The sequence below is a fragment of the Protomyctophum bolini genome (assembly GCF_963924005.1).
Source record: "Protomyctophum bolini genome assembly, chromosome: 3".
Lineage (NCBI taxonomy): Eukaryota > Metazoa > Chordata > Actinopteri > Myctophiformes > Myctophidae > Protomyctophum > Protomyctophum bolini.
Genome location: NC_137864.1, coordinates 13,792,250 through 13,814,870, shown reverse-complemented (window position 1 = coordinate 13,814,870; position 22,621 = coordinate 13,792,250). Strand labels below are relative to the sequence as shown.

Below are 22,621 nucleotides of genomic sequence, written 5' to 3'. Positions count from 1 at the left end.
AACTACTGGTGAAGACTATAAAACATCAATAATACACACGTACAACTGGGCAGTGGGCACACACACACACACACACACACACACACACACATTTTCTTCATGACGTTGTTTAGTGTTGCCTTGTAAGAGAGATCTCCTGCCGTCCCTTCTTTATCTGAACCCCAGAACGTCGAGGTGCATAAACGGCTGCATGCCAACACTGCGTATCGGAGGCGAATTAGTTGATTGCGCAACACACAACGAAGACCAATTTACATAAACATGCAGTGTCATTTCATATGCTGCTAAGGTGCAGTGCAGCTGGGATTCAGAACAAACCACTCTCCATCATGCGGGGGGGGGGGGGGGGCACTGTATCGTTGAACTTGTACAGCAGAAATGAAAGAGGGCAGTGTTCTGTGTTCACCGGTCCCCTCCCGCAGTGATTGGTCCATCCATCCTGCCATAGCGCAGGGTTGTATATCCAGGATATATGTGATATATGATGGACGCTGTGTTTCACTGTGCTGCCGCTGGGCCGCTGGGTTCATAGCACCAGGGCCATTGCAGTATGGATAGAGTTAGTTGCATTGCAGTACATGGATTCTTCCCCCCGGCGGACAATCAGGAACGAACAGGGGCATAAGAATACATAAGCTTGAGAAAAGCTAATGGCGCCTTTCTCTGTGAAGGACACGCTGTTCTACTGCTCACCAGTGGTGGAAGTAACAAAGTACATTTACTTAAACTTAAACTAATCACAGCAACATGAGTTAGACTTTAATATATTAGCGCCCCTCACTTCACACAGGTGTGATTTTTGGTTTCTCAAAAGGCCCAATCGAGGCCCAGGTCAAAAGGCCCAATCGAAATGACTCTGATATACACAATATCATCGCCATTTTTCCTAGTATAATCAATTTAATCATCGTACCTGAACATGTTTGAATGGCTGTGTTTTCTCTTCTGTATTCTTCTCTCGATTCATATTGGATTTGTATTACATTTTGTAGTTTTTTTTATATAATTTGGTTGTTTACTCTTCTCCCTGGTCACCCTTTTCTTACGCCTTGGCTCCCTCCTGTTTCCCCATCTCTCTCATATTGTATCCACCTTCCCTTTATATCCGCCTCTTGTCTGCCTCTGTGGTGGTCTCTCTCTCTCATGGACAGCAGTGTGGTGTTTGTGGTGGTCTCTCTCTCATGGACAGCAGTGTGGTGTCTGTGGTGGTCTCTCTCTCATGGACAGCAGTGTGGTGTTTGTGGTGGTCTCTCTCTCATGGACAGCAGTGTGGTGTCTGTGGTGGTCTCTCTCTCATGGACAGCAGTGTGGTGTTTGTGGTGGTCTCTCTCTCATGGTAAATGGTAAATGGTAAATGGTGCATTTATATAGCGCCTTTATCCAAGGCGCTTTACATAGATTGTGCATTACATTCACCCATTCATACACCGATGGCAGCGGAAACCATGCAAGGCACCAACTAGCACATCGGGAGCAATTAGGGGTTCAGTGTCTTGCTCAAGGACACTTCGACAGTAACTCTGGGGGAGCCCGGGTTTGAACTGGCAACCTTGCGGTTCCCATCCAGGCACTCTACCCCTGAGCCACCGCCGCCCCTCATGGACAGCAGTGTGGTGTCTGTGGTGGTCTCTCTCTCTCATGGACAGCAGTGTGGTGTTTGTGGTGGTCTCTCTCTCATGGACAGCAGTGTGGTGTCTGTGGTGGTCTCTCTCTCATGGACAGCAGTGTGGTGTCTGTGGTGGTCTCTCTCTCATGGACAGCAGTGTGGTGTTTGTGGTGGTCTCTCTCTCATGGACAGCAGTGTGGTGTCTGGTGGTCTCTATCTCACATGGACAGCAGTGTGGTGTCTGTGGGGGTCTCTCTCTCTCATGGACAGCAGTGTGGTGTCTGTGGTGGTCTCTCTCTCATGGACAGCAGTGTGGTGTCTGTGGTGGTCTCTCTGTCTGTGGTGAGGGATTGGTTAGGAGAGAGAACTGGCACGCAGCCTCCCTCCCCCTAAACCTCTTACGCACATGAAACACTCGGCAGTAACTGTTGGCACACACACACACACACACACACACACACACACACACACACACACACACACACACACACACACACACGCATTAACATGCATGAGTCACATATATACAGTACACATGTATGTGTGTGTAATGTATATGCACGTGATTGTTTTCATAATATGTGTGCTGGCCTGCGATGGTGTGTGTGTGTGTGTGTGTGTGTGTGTGTGTGTGTGTGTGTGTGTGTGTGTGTGTGTGTGTGTGTGTGTGTGTGTGTGTGTGCGCGCGCATGCGTGCGTGCGTGCGTGTGCCAGTGTTGTTCATGAATGTGACAATCCAGTGTGTATTTATTTTGTGACATGGGCTTGGAGGGACAGATCGAGGCTGCAGTTCTCCTGGTCAGGGACAGAGATAAAGACACAGAAACAGAACAACAAGAATGGAAGAGCGAGTGAGGAGAGGAAAACATTTTGTTGGAAAGGGCTAACCAATCTGTTGATTATTGTCATGGAATTGCATAGGGTCAGACTTTTATCAGATGGACAGTGATTTTTTTGTAACTTTATTCACTGCTGTGGACTCCATCGTTCTGGGGGACATCCAGCCTACTTCTACAGTACATCTACCAGAGGGATTTACGTAGTATACCTGACACCTGTACAAACCTGTACATGGATGGTTTCTTTAAGAATTATATTGCAGTTTTTCTGAAGGAGAAATATAGTTGTACTTTTGTTAAGTTCTCTCTTCTCATTTCGCCAGTAATTAGCTTATCATTGCTTTTGTATCTACGCATACATAAATATAGGGTGTGACATGGATGTATGAACACTTAGTACACACAAGTGTAATAAGTGGACTATGAAATACTGTGTCTAAAGAAGTTTGTATGTGTATGAGAAATCTCAGGGAATAAGAAAACAATTGCCTGGGAGAGGAAGTAAATGAAAGGCATAGTAGAAAGAAAGGCGACAAACTAGAAATAGAGAGGAAGGTATCTCTAGACAAAATAGAGAGAGAGAGAGATTTATTATGGCCCATGCAGCAGCACACTTGAAAAAGGCTCCGAAGCTCGAGCCCCTATCAGACTACAAAGCTTTGCTAAAGGCAAGGGAGAGGAGGCGACGGCATCGCGAGAGAGCAGAGCGCAAGCGCCAGGTAACAGAACACACTATGCACATAGAAACACCACAAAGAGTCTGTTAACGCCATAGCAATTGAACAGACTGCAGGTAAATTGATTACCAGTTATCTGGCTAACTGGCTTGAGTCCCCCGACATATTACAGCTTACAAACCCATTAACACATCGACTGGCAGGTTTCGAGAACCGCCGCACCTGGGAGTATTGAAAAGCAACGCACGCCCCTGGGACAACCCAGGGACAATTTGCCTGGAACCACTACCGTGGCAGGCACCAGGAGCCGGCCCTAATTGTCAGGGAATGAGTTTTACAGGGAAAGCATCTGTGTCATTTTAGATTTTAGCTATACTAGACCTGTACGTGCCCATCGCAGTCGGCCACCGGCCTACTTGGGAACGATGCAATTGTCGCTGTGTTGTCAAACGGAAGTCCTCAATTTTAGACGTGTGTTGCTGTGTTGGCTATGTAACGATGGCTTGTTGTCAGCCTGGATGCATTTGACGCAGCACATAGCTGAAGATCTCTGTGGCTGTGTGCCTGTGTGTGAAGAGTGCAACCTGGCTGTGAGAAGTGGACAAACCGACTGTGAAAAGTGTGCTTGGCAATCAATTCGGCCCACTGGCAGAGCCTGATTGGTTGAGCCTCAATTGGCTGAGGCAGAGGCTGGAAATTGCACAGGTGAAAGGAGTTGGCCTCATTAGGCCCACTGGAAGAGCCTGACCAGAGCCTTTTGTGGTGGTTCTGGACAACCGTGGGTCCGACTGACTCGATACCAGGTGTGGAACGCGTGTGTCGAATTTGAAGTCGGTGGAGCAAACGGTTCTCGAGTTACGTGCATTACACACACGCACGCACACACGCAGACAGAGACGTGGCGCATTTATAGTAGGATGGTATACAGTATAGCACATTGGTTGGCTATCCAAAAGTAGCAGGTATATGAGCTTGTAGATCTGCATCCATGGAGCAGTGCCCTGCGGGCCAGGTGCAGCCAACCAGTGCTGCTGACCACAACCCAGCAACTGCGACGCGTTGAGAGCTTGTAGATATGCTATTTTCGCTATTTGTTGCCCTCTTACGTGATTTCAGCCCCTGCCTCTCAAACACTATCTGCACGTCCCTGGTTGTGTGGAATTAGGAGCACAAGGTTGACTGTGTCCAGTGGGTGGTTTCCTCACACAGCTGTTATTGTTACGTGAGAGAGAAAGCCATTAATTAATGAGATGAGGGTGTAATCTGACAGATGTGATGTACTGTAGGATCCAGAGAATCTATGTATGTACAGTCGTACACACTCCACTGTAGTGTGATGTCATAGTGCATTTCATCGGAAATGGGCCTGGATTAGGGCAACGTTGTGGTATTCAATTAATGAAATACTGTAACATTCATGACATCATAGAAAAGAAATATAATCATTGAAATATACTGCAGCAACGCAGCACGTTGATGTTACTGATAATCTTGCACGAAATGAAAGCATATATTAGAACCTCTGACTGAATATTAACTGGATATAATAATTGAGTAGTAGGGATATTATCTGTCCTTCACTGGCCTCTCTGGACTGGCCCCTGGTAAAACACAGGATAGCTAGAATTAAAACATACAAAGCTCTCAACCACTATGTCTTAAAGAGCTCATTGTGCACTTATATGCAAATTAGAACAGAAGACGGAGAGTTTAAGCTTAAGTTATCAAGGTCCTCAACTGTGGAACCTTCTCCCAGTTTTAGTAGGTAAGGCAGACACTCTCTATGTTTAAGTAAGTAAGCCTTGCCGAGCCGTACGACCTATTGTAGGGCAGGAGCCTACAGTATCTCCTCCACGGGCGGCAGTGGCTCAGGGGTAGAGTAGCCAGTTCAAACCCGTGTTCCCCAGAGTGTCGAAGTGTCCTTGAGACTCTGAACCCCTAATTGCTCCCGATGTGCTGGTTTGTGCCTTGCATGGTTTCATCTGGCATTGGTGTGTGTGAATGGGTGAAAGTAATGCAAAAATATCTGTAAAGAGCCTTGGATAAAGGCTCTATATAAATGCACCATTTACCATTTACCTGGTTATGTAGCGTGAGACGGCTTGATGTACAAGTACATCCCCCAGCCATGATGTACAAGTACATATCCTGTACATGACGCTATATAGTATGTCTCAGGGTCTTAACCCCAATCCAACCCATAATGCTGAGTGCCAAGCAGAGTACCAAATATCAGAATAAAATAATTCACCCCATGTGCACAGTGCACATTTGGTGTGATCCGGCCATGGAATCGAACCCTGACCTTCCAATCCTATGGTGGGCCCTCTCTAAACACAAGGCAGCTGAGCTGCTTTCTAAGAAAAAGTTTGTATAAAGCTCACAATAAGGGCTGGGGAACTACTGTACCTAAGGCGCGAGGAAACGATGCGAGTACAGGTAACGTGAGAATGGAACTTTGAGTATTGGAATCTGGCTTTTCTCTTTGTCTCTCGCTCCTCTGGCACTCGCACAGACGCGCACACAGCAGTCTCAGAGCTTTTGGCCTTACAGTGTCAGCGCTAAAGTAGTGTAATAATTGCATGCGTAATCTAAAAAGGGCTGCAACAGGAGGGTGACATTTTCATTCCCCTTGTGCTGATTGCTAATTCATCACATACTGTAGGTTGTGGACGCTGATCAGATTAGTACAGACCTACTGTATTATGGGATAAAAAAGCACAGCTTAAATACCATTTCAGCCAGATTTAGTCATCTGTAGACTGTAATCTCAGGATAGGATTAGTGCTATACAATATCAACTGAGAAGCAAAAATGTGTTACAGACAGACAGACAGACAGACAGACAGACAGATATTAATATATAGGCAACACAGTACATCAAAGTTTATAGTGTGAAACTCTTCCCGGAGAACTCCTCACTATGATGTGAAAAGGAGCCTGGTGACACATGAGAAAATTTAAACATAATTGAAATTACTCTCTGATGTAAATGTTTAACAACTTAGCTTAAGTGTAAGGTGATGCACCTTACACACTGCCAAAAAGTGTATTTTAGACGTGATGTGGGGCGTTCAGAGTGCTCCCACTAAGACAAATAGGCTTTCAACTCCACAAAACCATCCTTGTATTGGTGAGTGCCAAAAGTGACTTTTTAGTTTTTACTGAAGACGACACGCTTTGCAGCCTGTGATGCGTGCGCAGAGGCTTGAAAATCCCATAGCTTTAGGGAGAAGTCCTTCTAACGCTATTGACCAGCGCTATAGGGCTGTAGTGTGGTTACTGTAATATGATCCGAGGTATGTATGTTGTGTAGCTCGACCTCCCTGTGGGCCTTGGCATTCCAGGAGAGAAAAGAAGGCCTTGCGGTCTCCGGTCAGACTCACCCCCATCTGCCGCGCATCCCGTGCTGGGCAGAGACAGCAAGGCCCCATTGCTGCAGACTGCAGAGAAGGGTCTGTTCCGCCTGGTGCAGTAAAAATAGCCGGGTTTGGAGAGGCCTGAATTGGGCAGTGCAGTGGGGCAGTTACGGCTAGCAGTTGTCATTCCCACAAAGAGAGAGAGTGGAAGGAGAACAGGCGTGACCGGACAATGTTCACACACACACACACACACACACACACACACACACACACACACACACACACACACACCACACATGCACACAGAAGCATGCAGGATGGTATAGGCACCAGGCAGTAGCCACACCACAGTTTGTGAGGTTCGGGTTTGGCTGGGCAAAGGGGGTCAGAGACACTTGAAGAGGAACGTATAGAGAAGATTGGTGATGGGGATTACATTGGGATCAAGATTCATCTTGGCAAGAATCGTGGGTTTAATGGATGTGATTGACATTGCGTGGAGGTTTTTGTTCGAAGCGCCAGCCTTGTATTGAAGAAGAGGAGGAGGCCTGGGTTGTACGTTTCTGAAACTTTATGCTGACTGTACTCTGTCAGGCAAGGAAGCCATTGTTGATAATCATCATTCCGTTCAAGAGGTTATAGCCAACTTAAGTAAGGCCACATTTGAAGGGTATTGAAAAGTTGATTGGTTTTGCTGGTAGCCATGGGCAACGCAGCCATGTGCAAGGCCTGTGGTGCAGATACGACTTTAAAAGCCACCGGAAGCGACATGGATTTGAACCAGCAGCCTGACTATTATGGGGCACCTGACTCCGATGATGCAATGGTAAGACATGGCAGGGGGGACGAGAGAGAGAGAGAGAGACAGACAAACATAGAGAGAGTTAACGATTCAGCAGTTTATGGTTGTGTGTGTGTGTGGGTGGGTGGGTGTGTGTGTGTGTGTGTGTGTGTGTGTGTGTGTGTGTGTGTGTGGGGACTCATCTAATATCACATTGTTAACACCTGCTCTTGTCCTAATGAGACATTGGTCGCTGTCTTTGCCGAGCATGGAGGTTAAAGCCTTGTAAACACTCACTTATGTTATGTAAGTCACATTGTAATTGTGCCTCTAGTGATTCCGTGCACTGTTTGCATAGCATTCATTCAGCATAAAATTGAAATGCTGCTTTCTGCAGGATATGGTATCAAGTAGTCTCTGCTGGTAGTTCAATTTAGATATCTCAAAGTATTGATAAGAAGTAAGAACCCATGAGTCTGCACTCTGCACCAAGACAAAGTTACCAACTTCAAATGAAGTCAAGTACTTTTTGAACTTTATGTTAATGGAAAGCATATATGCATATGTTTTGGGTTGAAAAATGTTGAAAAATGATGGACTCAGTTGGTTAATATATTGTCTCATTCATTCATTCATTCATTCAATATTGAATGATGATAATGATTCACTAATCTCATTACCAATCAACTGGGAAAAAAGTATAATTTTCTGGAGTTGTTTATATGCAACTATTAATTTGTGTCGAGGTGGAATCCTCCACACAGACTTAATCGGAAGTAACGACATTGAAGTTGTATACTATACACAAGGGCAGGATATTTTTGTTGTTGTTCTTCAACACCCAATGACCACTTACAGTATAGTGACTTATAATCACTCTGCATGATAGCAGTGATTATAATGCATTTTATCATTATTATAATGTAACGATGGGAATTATAATTCACTATGATCCTGGTCAAAATAAAAAGTCTGTGGACATCAAGAAAATTATACCAAAAGCCTGCACCAGTATTACTAGCCATGGTTCACATACAGTACGAGCGTCATGGCTTAACTTCCGCCTGTTTAATAAAAAGCATTTTTATCCAAGCAGTTTTTTTGCCATTGGCTTTCAACTACACGCCCCGGTCGAGAGGTCGGGAGGAGTGTGGCACTCGGTGTGTTCGATATAGGAACGCTGACCACACTGCCAATACAGACTAATGGGCGAGTGCGCTCCCGGTGTGCAACTGTGAATTTCCCAAACAAACCCTGTTTGAGAAAAGTAGCCGGGGCGCTCGGATAAAAATGCTTTTTATTAAACAGCAATGCTAATCGCCGTACCAGTTGCGCCATGACTGTCATGATAATCATGACAGTCATGTTTCAGGGCTACAGTATTACATACACTGCTGATGATCAGACGACTCTCTTTGATTTCTGTTTAATAACAGCAAAGATAACAACAAATGTGAATGCATACCAGTGCAGCAGGTGTGTGCATATATGGTGGTATATACAGTATGCATATATGTGGTTATACTGTAGGTGCATAAACAGTATATTAATTTATTTTATGGTATATATTGTCTGAAATCTATAACCCTAGGGTGTCAAACTCATTTTGGGGTGAGTACCACATTCCCGCAACGGCGACTTGATGTATGAGGGGAGGGCTGTACCCAGTTGCGGACATGCATGTGCGCTCGCTCAATTACACAAAGAACCGGCAGGCAGGAATATGCCTGATTTGTGTTGCTCACCTCTATCCTCTCTGTCTTTGTCTCTCCAGTCGGACAGTAATACCAGTTTCCTGCGGGCTGCCAGGGCAGGGAACATCGACAAGGTCCTTGAATTCCTGAAGGGTGGAGTGGACATCAGTACATGTAATCAGGTAGGACAGTGTGTACTATAGCCACACCGGAGGTTCATTTTAAGGTCTGGTCTCCTGAGACTTTCAGTTATCGTTTCTTTTTTACACGTATCCTCTGATGTTGCAGGGCAGTGACTGCTATTTGTGTTAAGTTAGTTAGTTTACATTTTCGGGGGTAGGTAGATAGTATGGCTGCTATTGGCATATGAAAGCCATCTGGACACTTGGTGGCACTCAGTTTGGTAAATGGTGCCTTTTATATAGCGTTTTCATCCAAAGCGCTTTTCATATGTGCATTTCATTCACCCATTCACACACACGCATTCACACAACGATGGCACCCGAAGGAAAAATCTTCTCTATGAGGGTTTTCTCTTGGCAATATCGGTAGAGGGCGCAGTGGAGTAACTAAAATTATTTATTTTTCCGGTGAAAACAGTGCCAAAAAGTGCATTTATACGTGTGGTGGGGGGCTCAAAGTGCGTCCACTAAGGAAAGTAGGCTTTCTAATTACACAACCCGTCTTTGTATTGGTGAGTAGGTAAAACAGTATTTGTATTTTCGCTACAGAGGAGAGGCTGGTCTCCATTTATGCGAGGAAGGAAGCCAATCAGTTCCATAGCCTTAATGCAACGGCAGCAAGAGCAGTAAGGCTATGGACCAGAGCTACACAGTGCTTCACAGGCAGCAGGACACTTAATGATACACTGGCAGTGGTTCACTGCTCATGATTCACTGGTAATGATTCACAGGCAGCAGGACACTTAATGATACACTGGCAGTGGTTCACTGCTCATGATTCACTGGTAATGATTCACAGGCAGCAGGACACTTAATGATACACTGGCAGTGGTTCACTGCTCATGATTCACTGGTAATGATTCACAGGCAGCAGGACACTTAATGATACACTGGCAGTGGTTCACTGCTCATGATTCACAGGCAGCAGGACACTTAATGATACACTGGCAGTGGTTCACTGCTCATGATTCACTGGTAATGATTCCCTGAGGCACGTGTGAACCAAGAAGCATTCCCCCCTGGTGGAAGTCAACCAGAGGAAGTAGGGCAGAGCTGTCAAGTCGTCTGTTCACCCAAACTCATGGATTGTTCTCTTAGCACTGAGTGCTGACTCTGCTGAGTCACCGTGGCATCATCCAAATGAGTTACAGTATGTCAGTGCATAACTACAACCTCATAACAGCCATCCTTTCCTCAACTACACACCCCTCGCCTGCCCTCTCAAGCCCTCTCTGGACGCTGCAGCTGCTGCTTTGTGCAATATAGCCTTCCTCACAGCTGTTCTCACTTCTCACTCCAGCCCTTGAATTCCCCTGGGTAGAGGAATGTCACACAGGGTCCCTTACATCTCCAAGTCTGTTTCTTACAAAATGTGTTATCTCTCTGCTGTGTTGGTGGGACCAAGCTGGATTCAACGATCAATTAGTAAAGAACAAAATGGGATGAATCAAATGTCTTGTTCTAATCAAAGCATATAGTAGAGAGTAAGTTATCTCAGAGGACTACAGTACGTGACTCAGCGCTTTGTAGAGAGTAAGTTATCTCAGAGGACTACAGTACGTGACTCAGCGCTTTGCGACTCCCCAACAATTTAACTGTTCCTATATTTAGATAGGCCCCTGAATGGCTGATAGATGCCTCCAACACAATTAACTGTGTTCACTACTTTGTGTTGCCATGGTTATGTAGCCTACACATACAGTGTTGATTTTGACAACTCATTTACATTTTTTAATAAAACTAACATTTTTGTCATCTGAAAAGTAGTAGTTTATCCTAGTTTCAGTCGTCAAAAATGTATTTTGGCGTCGCAATGGCTGATTTTACACTTGCCTGCAGGCAGGCAGGCAGGCAGGCACGCACGCACGCACGCACGCACGCACGCACGCACGCACACACACACACACACACACACACACACATGCACACACACACACACACACACACACACACACACACACACACACACACACACACACACACACTTACTTACTTACTTGCAAAAGGGGGGCCCTGCCCTTCAAACCTGTCAGATGATCACATGTAAGCCCTAGTCAAATAACAGTGACATTTTCTTAGAGGTCTCAGTGCTGCTCTGTCTCTCTCTGTCTCTCTCTCTCTGTATGATTTCTGTTACAGAGTCACATGACATGAGGCAATATAAGGTCAAGTGATTTTATGTGGAATTTTGCCCTTTAGCTGGCGAGTCTCCATTTCATGTAGCCTGGAACTCACCTATGCTTTCTATGGCATAGGCAGCTCCCGGCAGGATCCGCCGGGAGAATCTAGACACAGCAGAGAGTGATCGACGTTTGCGCTACACTATGCCGAATTGTAGTGGACTCGGACCCAGACTTTTTTTTTCCCTCCCTGGAAATAAAAACGTCTGGGTTTCCGAGGCTATGTTTCATGTGACATAAGTGAAATTCCAAATACATTTCTCAGTAGTAGCCTATATGAATGTGTTCTGACATGTTGCAGGGCGTTGCTGAAAATGAGCACCTGTGCTCAGCTACTTCCCTGGGTAAATAAAGAATACAAAAAAGGAAAAGTAAGAATACATTACTGTCTCAGACCATTTTAGACTCCTGTCTGGCTGCTCTTCATTTCTGATGAAAACGTGGCGACGGTGGCGTAGACTAGAGCAGTGGTTCCCGAAGGGGGGTCCGGGGACCCCCAGGGGTCCTTGAGGGAGTTCCAGGGGGTCCCCAGCTAAATGGAACCAAATATGGGTCCGTAACTCTAAGAGTGTACAAGTGGGTCCATTTGGTTCCATTTGTACACTCTCAGAGTTAAATTTACATAGATTTTACAATATAGATCGGGGGTCCCAGAGATAGAAATACCATTAAATGGGGGTCTTTAGACTAATGCATATCAAACTGAGGGTCCTTGAAATTAAACGGGTTGAGAATCTCTGCTAGAGCCGTAAAAATCTTCTCTTACGGGCATATCTTTTCAAATAGTGGTCCACAGGCTAATTAGTGTCAATTTGGGGGTCCTTGATATGAAAAAGTATGTAAAGTGATCTTGTGGAAACACTGATCATTATGGTGGAATGTGAATACATCTGATTGTGGAAGGTCTTCCCCTATTAACCTGGTTATGCTGGTGGGTGTCCTGATGTAGACCTACCTTACAAAGGTCTATCACTTGGATTCACACCATTGAGATGCTTGTGTGTGCATACAGTAATTTTGCGCGGCATGCTTGCACACATTCACACATAGTGTAGTGGTATTTGTGGGTTGAGTAAGACTTACATCTTTATTTTCAGACTGTCCTAAACGCATGGTCACAGGTTTAATGTTTCCCAATAGCACTTGCCATAGCAAACACATTTAGCACTCATTTCACACACACATTTAGGACCACAATGGATATAAGCTCTAAGGTTGTTGTTGTTTCATCTTTTTGACAGATACTGTCAATACATATATCATGCATGTTCATTTTTGTCAATAAAAACCTCAATGAATCAATTAAATGATGCAATGGGATTATAGGAAGAATCACAGTTCATGTATGTGTTAAGATTAATCTCTGTACAGGACATATATTGTAACTCAGCACCATGCCTCTCTCATGCCTGTGTGCTTCTCATGCCTGTGTGAGCTACATTTATTCAGTTATCACTTAGTCATGGCTGATAGATAGTCCATTAGCGAAATGAAAACAGCTGGTGTAATAGATACTGGCCGCACTGGCACCACCAAGGCTGTTTTGCTTATAGTTCAGAGGAATTAGTGTGTGTGTGTGTGTGTGTGTGTGTGTGTGTGTGTGTGTGTGTGTGTGTGTGTGTGTGTGTGTGTGTGTGTGTGTGTGTGTGTGTGTGTGTGTGTGTGTGTGTGTGTGTGTGTGTGTGTGTGTGTGTGTGTGTGTGTGTGTGTGTGTGTGTGTGTGTGTGTGTGTGTGTGTGTGTGTGTGTGATTATGTTACGTATGTATCTGTATATCAGTTGTGGGGTATAGGGGAAATTGTTCCGCTCCTGTGGTATACCGAATAGCTGAAATGTGATTGAAGCCCTGCGTAATTCTTTGCTGCATCAGGAAGATGCCTGATCTGCTATTGGTCGAAGAATATCATATTCTTACACCGTCTCCACCATTAGACAGGCGAGGGACATCTATCGCGGGTGTTAGATTAGATATCCTGTTAGGTCTTCCGGTGTAGTGTTTGTTGGTGTTAGCTCACTTATCATCACAGTGTCTGACTGTCTGTAGCAGTATACTCAGACCAAATACTGCACTGATTCTGCAATGTGGTGTCTGGGGACCTCCAGGTGGCCTTGGGGGGGTTCCCTGCAGCCACAGTAAATGACTGTTAGGAACTAAATGTAGATGTGTGGGTCTTTAACTCTGACAGAGTAGCCTACAAAATGGTTACATTTGTACACTGTTTTTTGCAGTGTACTGTAGATTGGTGTCCCAGAAATTACATCAAATGGGAGCCTAATGCTTCTCAATCTGGGGATCCTGCTGTACTGCATTTTGTATTTTGTGTGTGTGTGTGTGTGTGTGTGTGTGTGTGTGTGTGTGTGTGTGTGTGTGTGTGTGTGTGTGTGTGTGTGTGTGTGTGTGTGTGTGTGTGTGTGTGTGAGTGTGAGTGTGAGTGTGAGTGCGCGCGCCGTTGGGCATGGGATGGGAAAAGAAGGGCATCCCCAAGTGCCATTTCCATTTGAGATGTGTCATGTGTTACAGTATGACCTGCTTTCCGCTTTAGGAACGCAGGTTTTCACGGAACGCACGGAAGATCAACAGTATGAGGTAGTGTCAGTGTCAGTAGGACATGTAAGAACTGACTTTCCCATTGTTTCTAAACTTTTTAAAATACAGTACAAGGCTGAAAATCAAGAGAATCTTTCTCGCTGGTTCGTCAGATTTGCTCAATTCTATAACTTTAGCTGTCTCTGAAGGAGATCCCCCACGGTATTACGCTTTAGATTGATTAGAACTAGTACCTACTCCCCAATCCCTCCAAAAATATTGAAAGTTCCATTTGAGAGTCTCAGAGGTTTCTTGCGTAAGGGACATACTATAAAATTAAGTGTTCTATGCTAAGAGATATTAAGATTTGATGGCTTTATATTATATATTATATATATTTATATATTATAGTTAGAATATTTAAAGCCATCTTACAACCTCTTGTGCCCCCCACCCCCATGGAATTGACATTTTTTTGTTTTTTCTTTTAAGGGTTTGACATTTCAAACAGCTATATGAGAGCATCCTGCATGTTTGTGTGTACTGTATGTGTCCGTCATGCGCTCTATGACAGTGCAGAAACATGACACCACACATGACTATTTGGCATTTGGCAAGTAACTGTGTGTGTGGGTGTGTGCATGGGTGCGTGCGTGGATGAGTGTGTGCATGAGTGCATGCGTGAGTATTGGCGAAGAGTGTGTGTACGTGGTGGTCCCCCTTTTAACTCTGTGCCAAGAAACCGTCCAGCGGCAGGAGGCGCGGCTCCTCGCAGGATCAGCACCTCCGAACTAAAGGGCTGGCTGTGTGTGGAGGCTGAGAAATACACCAAACCAGAGGGCTGGCTGTGTGTGGAGGCTAAACACACCGAACCAGAGGGCTGCCTGTGTGTGGAGGCTGAGAAATACACCAAACCAGAGGGCTGCCTGTGTGTGGAGGCTGATAAATACACCAAACCAGAGGGCTAGCTGTGTGTGGAGGCTGAGAAATACACCAAACCAGAGGGCTAGCTGTGTGTGGAGGCTGAGAAATACACCAAACCAGAGGGCCTGGCTGTGTGTGGAGGTTAAACACACCAAACCAGAGGGCTGGCTGGTGTGGAGGCTAAACCAACCGAACCAGAGGGCTGGCTGGTGTGTGGAAGCTGAGAAACCGGCCGGTGCTCCATCTATAACCGTATAACTGCTGCCACCTCGGATTACTGTACAAGACAAATGAAGAAAGAATAAAGGACGGATTTTGAATACACTGGAAAAGCAGACCTTGACAGACAGGAATTGGAATAAAGGATTAGTGGAGTGGTGGTGGGGGAGGAGGAGGGAATGTCCTCTCCCGTAGTTGGCTCGTTTGAGAAGAATACCTTTCTTCCCAGGATGGAGGAAGAAGAGGATGAGGTGAACCGATCTTCTGTGTTTAAACTGTAGAAGTGTGTCTTTTGTACAGTTGATGGCTATGGTGTGACTTGGTCCTTCCACCAAAAAGTTGCATAATGCTTGTTGTTGAGATCATTGCCCAATGAAGAATTCAGCACCTTGTTAGCCAGCACACTTTGTCTTTTTCCGGTGTCAGCTTTCTAGTTGTACATGAATGGTCACTCTCTGGCCTTGCATGCAATTTCAATTTCAATTCAAAGGGCTTTATTGGCATGAGAAAACATACGTTTACATTGCCAAAGCAGAAAGAACAAAACAACAGTACAGCAATACAATCAAAACAAAAATTATGTACTTTGAAGGTCAGAATCTTCAATAGATCAACTTCTGTGTACCAAGATAACTCGATGCAGGTATAGTGCAGGAATATACACAATGATTAGTCTTTAGGGTGGTTGTGTTCCATTTGATATCCTTCTCCTATCACAGCAACTCACAAATCTTGCTGCTGTGTTTGCACATTGTTGTACTTCGCCCAGCAGATATGGGAGTTTTTTGTCATTGGTCATGTTTTCAAAATCTCCGTGTGTGGTTGTAATCTGCATGCAATGCTCACATCAAATCAGACCTGACATATTCTTTCTAACATGGCATAAGGTTATAGCCTATATGCCAAAGCGGACTGATGCAGTATACGTGGCATTAGGCTACTGTATATTTATGTTACTTATATTCCAGCATCATGGTGTGCCCAAAGTACAGTATATGTTAGCTTATGAACTGCTCTTGTTGTTACCGTATCACTGTGATTTAAAATTAAAATCTTATAAAGTATATCTTAAATCTGGTCATGAATAAATATCTTAAAGATGGAATGCCACAATTTTTGTATTTTCCAGTTTTTCATGTGTCTACTTCATTAGACACCCTGGAGTCGTTTTTATGTGCAATGGTGTATTAACTTTGTATTTAGGATTTCTTCCTTGAGACTGAACCCTTGACAGTCAAACGGGCCAATGAAATAAACAGTAATATAGTGACATCACACTATTAGGCTTCAGTTAAGGTGGATCACCACCCACCAGGCAAACCAGGCATACTTAATGAACTGGTAGGCGTGCCCACATAAAAACAACATTTTAACAAATGTACACTTTTTTGAAAAAGATTATACCTCCTTATATAACAATAAGACCTGATGATCATGTAGTCTGCATGTGCGTTCGCCAAAAGAAACTGCGTATAAAACCGCCTGTCTGTTCAATAGTTAGTCATTTGAAAATTCAATGGTGGTCGTGGCAAAAGTGGAACGATTCAGGAAGAGAGATGTTCTAGAAAATTCTCTAACATTTTGTGGATGGGAGTTTTTGCGACCACGTGGTTTCCTTGTTCCTCGCTTCACTGTGAATGGAATGGAGGATCATCTAGTCCCATCTAGTGTAAAAAACAAAAAAGCTAAAAGTCGTTGGCAGTGTGGGCCTTTAGGAAATGAAGTCAGTTGTGCAATATGATCTTAACTTTGACTCTGTTTTCTCAAGAACTCTGTATGATTTCTGCTGTTCCCTAGAATGGATTGAACGCACTGCATTTGGCAGCTAAAGAAGGACATGTGGAGTTAGTGGAGGAACTACTGGACAGAGGAGCACCTGTTGACTCAGCCACCAAGGTACCATTCATATTTGATTATTTTATTCCACTAATGCTGATATGCACACATGTGTGCACGCACGCACACACGCACACACGCACACACACACATACACACATACACAAACATTGGGCTGCCATGCAGCGGTTGGTACACACGAAGGCCCCATTTACACTGGCAGCTAAAAGAGAAACTGGAGATCCGTCTCAGTCTGAACACAGACTTGTTTAAACACATCAGATCCAATCCGGATGTGGCACAGATCTGATTCAGGCTGGATTTGGCTGCCAGTGTAAATGTGGCCTAAATTCAGTCTGAACACACAGATCCGATCTGGTCACTACAGTGTGAACAGTCGGGCCAAAAGATCGGATTTGAGAATTAAATCAGATTTGGCTGGATTTGACTGCAGTCTCAATGGGGCCTTGCCTATATGCCTAACCTTTGCTCTTTAGAAATACAGAGAGAGAGAGAGAGAGAGAGAGAGGTATGAGCAAAGGAAATGGAGACATACAGTTCAGCAGTATCACTGTATCTAACAGTGTAAATCACTGCTTGGAAGTTCACCCTTCCTAGAAGTTGAGAGTAGTAGTCTGTGTGTGTGTGTGTGTGTGTGTGTGTGTGTGTGTGTGTGTGTGTGTGTGTGTGTGTGTGTGTGTGTGTGTGTGTGTGTGTGTGTGTGTGTGTGTGTGTGTGTGTGTGTGTGTGTGTGTGTGTGTGTGTGTGTGTGTGTGTGTGTGTGTGTGTGTGTGTGTGTGTGTGTGTGTGGGGGGGGGGGTTAAATGAGGCACATAACAATTTAAAGCAGCTGCAGGCAATTTTACATGCTGTTATAATCAATAATACTGTATGTTATACTGTACTAAAGAAAATGCAAGATGACAGGTAATGGCTGTGTTCATTTTGTATGTATGTTGTTCAGGCATGTACTGTCTGGGTGTAGAAGAGAAGTCTCTATGCTCAGAATCCAGGTTGATATTATGATATTGTGTAATGGGGCGCCCACTGGCCTATAGCTGTCCAGGTGTTATGCCACATATAGGCTCGTGTTGGAGTCCCGTTCATATGACGACCTTTGCTGCATGTCTCCCCCGTCTCTCTCCCTCTTTCTTGTCATTGTTCACATGTATCTATCAATATAATAAAGGCAGAAAAGCCAAAAATAATATTGTGAGGAAGACCGAGAGAGAGAGTGTGTGTGTCTGACTTAACAGCCAGCAATCGTAAACAACTATCAAGGAATGTCTCACCTTGCTCGTCAGCTGCGCTATACCTGGGACTGAAATACCCTCTCATGAGTCATGACCCTAGTCATCAATCATTCATTACTTTACTCATATTAATTAGTGCATATAAACGCTCACGCAAGCACGCGCGCACACACACACACACACACACACACACACACACGTAAATGTATTCAGTATACAGTATTTGTGTGTGTGTGTGTGTGTGTGTACATGTACATGCTTAATGATGCTATCCTGTAACATACAGAGCTGAGTATGAGTAGGTTAATGATGTACAACCCAATTCACTTGGACACACAAACAACCAACTGCTATTTATGTAAAGGTTTCATATTATACATGCACATGCGTTAAAACACTGGCGGGTTTCGATGCTAAAGCTTGCTACTCTCTGCATTGCAGAAAGGAAATACTGCCCTCCACATTGCCTCGTTGGCGGGACAAAAAGAGGTAGCCAAGATACTGGTGAAGAGAGGTGCGGATGTTAACTCCCAATCACAGGTGAGAAAACAATCCTTCTGAAGCTCTTTTCAGACGGGCAGCGATTAACGCACATAGTAATTCATTTTCAATGGGGCCTGCTTTTTTCTTTTTGTACGCACGGAGAAGTCGAGGTGGCGACAACACAAGCGTATTTACGTGGGCGCGGTCCCGTGAAATTGTCGTGCACTTGCCCGCAACTATGAACCGGCATTGTGTTGAGCTTTTTCTTTTACGCTTGCGTTGTCGTGCCCCTCAGACCTGGAGCAGACCTGTCGCTGATCCAGGCGACAGGTCTGCGCTAACCGATGCCCGTCTCAAAGTACCTTTACCCATTTACACCTGAGGACGCATCTGTGTCACCTTATTTTAAACTTTAGCTGTTGAAAGCGTGGCACCGATCAGTGCTATGAGCTTGGATCTGCCATTTTGAAAAAAAAGTGTGTAATTCTTTGAATATATATTCTTTCACAGCGAAGGTTTTTTATTCAAATATTTGTTTCTGCATGGGGAGTCCCTGGAAAACATATTTTCAGATCCGGGTCCGCGGCCAAATACAGATAATTCTGTGGGTCCATGACACGAGTATCCGTGTGTGTGTCTGTCTGTCTGTGCGTGTGTGTGTGTGTGTGTGTGTGTGTGTGTGTGTGTGTGTCTGTGTGTGTCTGTGCGTGCGTGCGTGCGTGCGTGTGTGCGTGCGTGCGTGCGTGCGTTCTAACCTCTATAGAATGGCTTCACACCGCTCTACATGGCAGCCCAGGAGAACCACTTGGATGTGGTGCGCTACTTGCTGGAGAATGAAGGGAACCAGAGCATAGCGACAGAGGTATCTTTCTGTCTCGCATCACAAACGCCCTACTGCAACCATCCATTATCTTCTTAGCAATTGTACTATCGATTACTTTATTCGTTAGTCAAATAACAAAGAAGCACATTTAAAAATAAGTATATATTAATGAATCAATGTGATAGAATTCTAGTTGATTTAGACTAAATCGGCTAGTCTGATCATGCCTTATTTTATACGTTTGTCATACAACGGTAAAATGGTGTAACACAAAAGTAACAAAAATAGCCGGTCTATATATGCTCGCAATGGGATGTTTGGTGCGCTTGTAGATCTGCTGTTTTGGATATATTTTTTTGAAAATCTTTTTTTTTTTAATTAGCCCTTCGCTAAGTCCCAACCCGTCCTTGTCCAATAGGCAGCAGCGAGGAGACAGGGCAACTGTCCTTCTCACCCATTGAGATGCATGTTAAATGACGAGATTTCTCCATATAAATAATCGATCATTTCAGTAGCAAGAGCATCAAAATGTCTTCTAGATCTAGTCAACCAGGCCTGCAGTAGGCTATGAGGCTAACGACCGTACGACAGGAGTTTTCATGTTGCACGGTAAGACTACGGTGATTAGTATTATTGCCATCACCTGGTTGGGACAGGCATTTTGTTCCATTAAATGTTGCACCCGTGAAACAGACTCCCTATTGTTCTAACTATTCTAAGTCTAACTATTACATTTCCCCCCCTCTCCCTGTCCCTCATTCTATGGGTTGTGCAGGATGGTTTCACGCCCCTGGCCATCGCCCTCCAGCAGGGTCACAACGCGGTGGTGTCCTTGCTCTTGGAACACGACACCAAGGGAAAGGTCCGCCTGCCAGCCCTGCACATCGCCGCGCGCAAGGACGACACCAAGTCTGCTGCCCTCCTGCTGCAGAATGACCACAACGCTGATGTCCAGTCAAAGGTGAGGCAGGGAGACCCCGAGGGAGGGTGGATGGATGGATGGATGGAGGAATATGATCATTGGTCAAGTATGTCTGTAGAATCAGCTCATTATTAATCGAACCCCGGGCCGGGTCATACCAAAGACTCTGAAAAATGGGACCCAGTGCCTCCCTGCTTGGCACTCAGTATCACAGGTTGGATTGGGGGTAATGTCCAAGACATACTAGCGTCATGTCCAGGGGGTACATCAAGCTGCCTCACGCTACAGAAACAGGAGGTAGGCTCCTGCCCTATGGGCCTCATGGCTCGGCAAGGCTAACTTATGTCTGTAGAAGCGACGGAGGGAATCAGTGGCGGTGATAGAGGTAGAGGAGGGGGGAAGGGGTGTAGACAGAGAGCAGGGAGAAGTGTGAAGCGATCACTTACCATTTAGGCATTTAGCGCTTAATCCAGAGTGATTTACAATAAGCACGGTAGCAGTAGAATATCCTCCAAAATATGTAGGCTACTACCGGTACATTGAAACTATACACTCTATATAGGATGCCATGTCAACAAGGACCTAGCATCTGTCTACATAACATGCTATTTAATGCTATTTTGATGGGTTATAGATTGCCTAAAACACGGCAAAAAGATTTGAAGTGTAGAAGGGGAAAATGAAAGAAGTGAACATAGACCCCGTGGGACTCCGTTCAAGAAAGTATTATACGGGTTTAGCTGGTTTAAGGACCATACTGGTGATCTGGCATGTTCGGCCCACTGACTCACGGTACACTTGAAATTACTGCTAAATATTGTGTGACTTGAAGTAATCCAAATATCACGTGTGATTCTGATGCATGATACATAGTCCTTGGAGAAAATATTGATTTACTAATTTTATTTAAACTCCCATGACTTATTAACCATTCAACAAGGTTTAGCCAACATAAACTAAATTATTCAGGTACATTTTTATTTTATTTTATATGGACTATGAAATGTAAAAGAAATCCTATCTGATTGCATTAAACAACGTTAAACTCACGTTGCCACTCACTTTGCTACTCGATTTGCCACTCACATTATGCATGCGCATACCCTCTATTGCTGGAGCTGTGTCTAGACAATGACTTATTTTGATAATGGTATGGGCTTTTAATACTTTTAATATTCCCTCGTTGTTAAATCCAAGTGAGAAGCAGACATGACATTATACCAATACTTATTCTATTGCTTTCATTGATGTCCACTGGCCTACGCACCTGTGAATACGCCTGATTTCTAGGTGTGCGAAAGCTTTCTCCTACAGACTATACCAATACTTAAAATGCCTTTATTACAATGCCAAGTTCAAAAGAGCTCCTCCAACCATTTGATGTCTTTTTTTTAACTGCGTAGTGCGCATCTATTCATGCTTCTCTCTCTAGTTATCTTGTTTATTAGCTGACACGTGCAGCGATAATGATAACTCTGCTGCTCGGCTAATTGTTTGTTGTCAACTTATCACTTGCGTTTTGAGAGACTAGGTCCATGTGGTGTTGGTGTGTTCCTGCCCTTGGAAGCATTCTCTGGTGTGCCGGTTTTATATCTCTGCTGTCGGGAAGAAACCACCTAACTCCAAAATGTTAATTTTTCAGGAAATTAAAAAAACAAAAAAAATCAGGAAATTAATAAAACCATGAAAACAAAGCAATAGCGCCTCATCAAAGTTGGTGTTGTGACTTTATATATTGTCAATTACTTCCACAAGAGGGGTTAGAGGTGGTGGAATTAGCTTTACTGTTTGAGGGTCCAATGGAGTTAAGAGGTTTTGTCCCGAAGCGCTTTTTACTACTTTTCATTGGTTCAATATTTTTTGAAACAACACACAGATGTAAAGTGCGTTCAATAGCACTGATTTATGCTAAAGAAAATAATCAAAACCCTCAAAAAGGGAGTTAGGTGGTTTCCTCCCGACAGCAACGATATCCATTTTGTGGTGAAACAATCCTTAACAACGCTACCGTCTATCTCTCTCTCTCTCTCTCTCTCTCTCTCTCTCTATGCATCCTGACCAGATGATGGTCAATAGAACCACAGAGGTATACAGACCCTACTACTGATGATGACACGTTGTTATTGTTGTTGTGTTTTTCCATCACTTACAATAATCTTTTCCGCTCTTCCGTTTTGATCGTTCCCTTATTGAATGGAGCCTTATTGGAAACTGCATGTCAGAATTATGTACCAAAAAACATGGCACTGGTCTCTGTGTGTGACACAGGCGTGCATTTGACAGTGCTGTCACTGCATGGCTGAAAGTGGATATT

General features: G+C 44.4%; 1 protein-coding gene across 1 annotated transcript in view; it reads left to right on the top strand.

The window, feature by feature from the left end:
* The window catches only part of LOC308312245 (ankyrin-2-like), a gene marked incomplete at both ends in the record, with an annotated part of 120,383 nt that overhangs the window by 15,706 nt on the left and 82,056 nt on the right, over positions 1-22,621 (top strand). The window contains 6 exons of the mRNA XM_080758906.1: positions 9,040-9,141; positions 16,788-16,886; positions 18,521-18,619; positions 19,326-19,424; positions 20,161-20,346; positions 22,370-22,393. Of these exons, the coding sequence (XP_080615032.1) occupies positions 9,040-9,141; positions 16,788-16,886; positions 18,521-18,619; positions 19,326-19,424; positions 20,161-20,346; positions 22,370-22,393 (609 nt within the window). The remainder of the gene's footprint in view (positions 1-9,039; positions 9,142-16,787; positions 16,887-18,520; positions 18,620-19,325; positions 19,425-20,160; positions 20,347-22,369; positions 22,394-22,621) is intronic.